The sequence below is a fragment of the Octopus bimaculoides genome, chromosome 1, assembly GCF_001194135.2.
Source record: "Octopus bimaculoides isolate UCB-OBI-ISO-001 chromosome 1, ASM119413v2, whole genome shotgun sequence".
Taxonomy (NCBI): Eukaryota; Metazoa; Mollusca; class Cephalopoda; order Octopoda; family Octopodidae; genus Octopus; species Octopus bimaculoides.
The window spans coordinates 23,650,907-23,656,215 of NC_068981.1; the positions used below are offsets into that span (position 1 = coordinate 23,650,907).

Here is a 5,309-nt window from a genome sequence, read left to right on the forward strand (position 1 = left end):
AGAACCACCAAGATGCAATTCAAACAATGAAGATCAGACACCATCAAGAAAAGTGTACTCTTCAAAATACTAATTAAAAAAAACTGTAAAATCCAAAGGAAAATTTATAATCAATAAAATCTATAAAATATTAGATAAAAAATTTAGTTCAGTTCAGTAAATTTATAAAAACGAAAGTGAATAATAGACTACGCGCGTTTCGTGTCCACATAAAAGTGGAAAATATCTGGGCAATCTACAATAAGTCGATCAAGATAAGTTCCACTCAGAATGAGGACACTCTTCTGGTCTTGTAAATTCAAAAAACGTATCCTCATATATGAAAATGCAATAAAATAAAACGTATTTTATTGCATTTTTAAACAGTTGCTCCCGCAAAAGCCAAAATAAAATTCGGGATTTATGGAGGGACAAAATTGGTAACAAAATCAGGACAGTGCAGACATACAAGGAAACCGAACGAAAACAAACGTGGAGGTCCTTAGAACAGATAAAGTTAAAATAGCGAACGCTGGAGAAATATTTTCTTTGACTAGAGAAAATAGAAGAGAGAGATAGATAGGATGCGTGCAGTCTTTACCACAGCCCTGAACGAAAAGAAAGATGATCACTTGAGGAAAAGAAAGATGGACGATGGTCACGTGTGAGCAACGAGAGAGAGAGAGAGAGAGTAAAGGAGAAAGACGAAGAGAGAGAGAGAAAAAAACGGTGAAGGGGAGAAAAAGAATTTAAGAGAAAGGATGTGACAGAAAAAGATAGAAGAAGAAAACAGTATAGATAGAGTTGCATCAAAAATATTAAGATAAACTTACTTAGAAATGGATACGTATATGGCAATAATAAAACACAAATTAGAAACTAACTACACTGAAGAAAAATATTTAGATAAGTACAAAACCACAATATTGGTTTTAAAATTTACGGAAAAGCAAAATTCAAAGAGGAATTCAAATATATGCTGACACACGCACAAAAATTTCGAAAGAAAAATCAAACAGAAAAAGAAAAGCCTTATAGTCAATAGTTTCGATTACAAAGAATTAATACAGAATGAGGGTCAACATTGGATCAAATGATCTATTCTAATATCAAAATTAACTATGAGAATAGAATAATCCTTTCCAGTAAAAGCACAAGGCCTGGGAGTTTGCGGGGTAGAGGGAACTAGTCGATTACATCGACCCCAGTGTTTCACTGGTACTTAATTTGAACCCAGAATGTAAAGACGACGAAATGCCACTAAGCATTTTGCCCGGCGTGCTAATGAGAATAGAATAACGAAAGAACAAAATGGCTATTATCAAAAGTAGACAATGTATAATTAGTATATTTACAGACACAAATGTGTGGGCTTCTACATCCATTGGTCAGCATGTCAAAACCTTAAAATAAGATGGGATAGGAAGTGACATGTATCAAACAGTGCATGACACCAACTTGGCTACACAGATCTAGGAAATGTCAGTTCTGATAGACAAGAAACGGAAAACCAGTCAGATATAGTTATTTAAGACGGTAATGAAAATTCCTGGTTCCTGACAGATTAACTCGCTTTTCTGAACAAAACTACATCCGGTGCAGAATCGAAGGATCTTGGTACAGAAATAAGCACGTTATAGGACAGTACGATTAATAACTGATACAGTATGAATATTAATTGATAAAGAAGAAAATGAATAAAATGATAAAAACGTGCCAGGGTCCACGATTCAAGATATAATTAACAACGGTTTTGCAAGACGCAGCCCGCATCCTACCCAAAACACTTTTAACCCGCGCGCGAACACACACATACACACACACACACACACACACACACACACACACACACACACACGACCCGCATATTACATTCTTTGCACAATAAACAACGATATAGAATACAACTGTATATTGTCTAAGTAATTTCCACCCTATAATATAAGATTATTCATTTAACACATTCTCTATTGAATCACTACACAGTTCTGTAAAGCAATCCATATAGCTCCCAATCTTACCTTATCGACTGCTTATACCGTAATACATAAAGGCAACCAATTGACGGAGCCTTCAAATAACGCCCTGGTCTACGTTACTTTTCAACCATTCGAGTATCGGTCGAGAAAGTTTCAACATTGTATCCTAGTCGATGCTTCTCTTTCTCGCATCTTGCATTTCTCCCTGTCAGTTCATCTTTTTGGTTGTATGTGTTTGTCTATCTGCATGTCTGTCGCCGTCACTATATCCCTTTATGGAGGAAAGTGGCTGTGGTCGGACATAGAAAGGGCTAGGATCTACTTCACATATGCCATATATAAGGGATCCGCCTCATGCATGCTTCAGATATGTTGCACGTCACGAGGTTGTCTCTTTTGATCGATCAAGAAGACAAGGGCCCGAAGTAAGAGCCAGACAACACTTTAACACACTTCACCACATAACCAACAACTCACAGAGGCAGCCTAATAAACTAACATAACAAACATGGATAGCAAGTATCTGATGATATAATGCAATTCCTACTGCGCATATTTTACACAAAGAACAGGCGAAACACTGATGTCAAGCCAGAAACATCAAAAAGAAGAAAAGCCACACAACAAAGACATACCATACAAATACATCTCTATTGCACCTTCCCCAATACCCCTAGAATAATCGACAATGCTTCACAAACCCCAGGAACTCAGAGATGTACCAGGTGGGGGTAGTAGAATCTCACGGAAACAACAGAAACAATAATATATTGAATGGTAAATATGATATTTTATTAATACTGCTACTATGACTGCAAATATTATTGTTAAATATGCCTTGCGGCAAATGCATAATGGAGAAGTCCGTAAAATATGAAAGAAAAAAATCAAAGACAACTGAATGATTGTGTGTATGCACGTGAGTGCCTGTACATCAAACACTGCGCGGAACGATTGTAACTCGAGGCAAATTTTGCAGACAAACTACCCCCAGCTCTGTTAAATGTTAAATCAAGACGGAGTAGGTCTTCGATTAAGAAAGAATATAAAAGAGACAAGTCATATTTCTCTCACCTTAGTTGAAAATATCAGATCAAGAATTATAATTATATACACTTCTTGAAAGAGGTGGAATAAAGATCCGACCTCTCTCCTCTCTCTCTCTCTCTCTCTCTCTCTCTCTCTCTCTCTCTCTCTCTCTCTCTCTCTCTTTCTCTCTGTCTCTCTCTCTCTCTGTCTTTCTCTGTCTCTCTCCCTCTCTCCTCTCTCTCCTCTGTCTCTCTCTCTCTCTCTCTCTTTCGCTCTCTCCCTCTCTGTATATATAATATGAAATTTTAAAATCGATTTAAAGATTAATCTTTATATACCGTGTACATTATATACATCAGTATATACTGTACACACTTTTAATAATTCTCCACTCTCACATAGGCCTAAAATAATATAACATAAAATAACCACGTTTAAAGCAGAATGGAAAAAATATTTATAAACACATAGCCCATAAACTCTGCCGCCATAAAAAAAAAAAAAGTTAGGATTTCTACATGTTAATCAAATTGATTATTGAATAATGAACCCCTACAAACGTACAGACTAACATCTTTTACACCTATTCATATCCTCTTGTGAACATGACACCACAAATTAGAGAGATTTCTTTACTAACAACGTCATAACATGCTAAACTAATAACTCGCCTTCCCGGTACAAAAAGAAATACCCTAAATGACGGCACACGACAAGAATCTACCCAGCCAAAACAGACCAGCGACGCGCATTCTTTTGTGAACCCTTAAAAGATTCCATTACAAATGTTGACAGCTAGTTACTAAGTTTTTAAAGACTGGACTAAACTTCGAACCTCTGACCTTTACATTATCAAAGCAAAGGATTAACCTTTAACGAGTCGAAATCTTTTTCATACACTAAGGGTCGAAATGGGTCATTTTATTTATGGCCTTTTTATTTTATTTTAATGTGCATCAAATGACATTCATTGTTCTCTTCATTGTTCTCTTCATTGTCAAAAATGCTTGTTTAGAACACAGAAAGGAAAAAAAGAATTATTCATCATAATGAACTGAAATACACTTTATTATCTTTTTTTCCAAACAATCCTTGCAGGTTGTAGGTCCCTGGTGCTCCTTGCACATTGGTTTGGCACATTTTCAGCAGTACGTATATGTCTTTCGATCTTTTCCAGCACAGAATGCTCATCGAATTCATCGTCATTCCCTTGGGAAATCGCCGTCAGGATGTACCGGAACTAATGGGACATCAATTACCAATCTGGAAGTACAAGTCTCAATAGTCTTTCGCAACTCATCCTGTATTCCAGCGTAAGTTGTTCCCTCAGACGTTCTTTTCCAAGTGATCTAAAAAATTCTCTTCGAGACAGTAGAGTATCCTTCTCGTTAATCCAAATGTATATCATAAAGGAGTTCAAGCAAACTTTGTCCACGTGAGAATAGAACAACGGCATTGGTCATCGATTCGTGCGTCTGGAGCAAGATGTAGCAGCACATTTTTTGCCAGCGGTGTTCACACCACCTTCAGTGCCATTGTAGAACGTCACTACTGAAGATCTCTGCTTGTGCTCGGTCGATTCGTCAATGTTTGCATCACAATGCATCGTAAATAGCAAAATAACTGTCCTTTTTGGTGTAGGCACATATGCAATCATCCACCTATCTTTTCGGAATGCGAACTTGAAACTGTAAACCTCTCGATCTTTCTTCGACATCATATCTGGTGGCATTTCCCGTTTGTTCTTCATTGTTCCAACGAGAGTTGCTTTGTTTTTCAAGAGAACTTCAGCCAGTGGTACACTAGTATACCAATTGTCGGTTGTCAGGTTGCAGCCTGTGCTAAACATTGGTGCAGCGTAACGCCATGTGGTTTATTGGAAATCTTGAACGGACCATCAGCCTGTTTTCACTGTATACTTCCATATTGCATGAGTAATGAGTTTTGGCGTCACATAAGCATTGCAGCTTTATTCCATATTTAGCTGGTTTCGGGGGAATGTAGTGGATAAATTCACATCTGCCTCGAAATGCTTCTTTATGTGCCCATCTCTACAGAGCACTGAAGAGATGGTGATGGCATTGAGGAGTTCGTTGCCCCTTGGCAGAAACGGCCATAAGGAACTGATCTTTTGCTCTTTTGCTCTTTTCTGTAATATTAATGGGTGTGTAACATAAAGTTACTACATGTGTATGTTTTCTTCTAATACTTTCAAATGCTCTGGAATAAATAGACACACCGGAATGTCTACCGGCTGATGTATGTCGTATTCTATCCTCTCCATTTTCTTATTTGCCGTATATATATATATGTATATATATA

The 5,309-nt window shown here is 37.2% G+C and overlaps 1 protein-coding gene across 1 annotated transcript; it reads right to left on the bottom strand.

Annotated features, from left to right (window-relative positions):
• Nucleotides 1–4,446: 4,446 nt before the first annotated feature.
• On the bottom strand, nucleotides 4,447–4,836 carry LOC106879272 (uncharacterized). The gene has a single exon (XM_014928768.1). The coding sequence runs from the start codon at nucleotides 4,834–4,836 to the stop codon at nucleotides 4,447–4,449; it is 390 nt and encodes a 129-aa protein (XP_014784254.1).
• Nucleotides 4,837–5,309: the final 473 nt, after the last annotated feature.

What these genes read in the sequence shown, in the direction of transcription:
- LOC106879272 (XM_014928768.1), bottom strand. Translation starts at nt 4,836, where the DNA reads ATGTTTAGCACAGGCTGCAACCTGACAACCGACAATTGGTATACTAGT.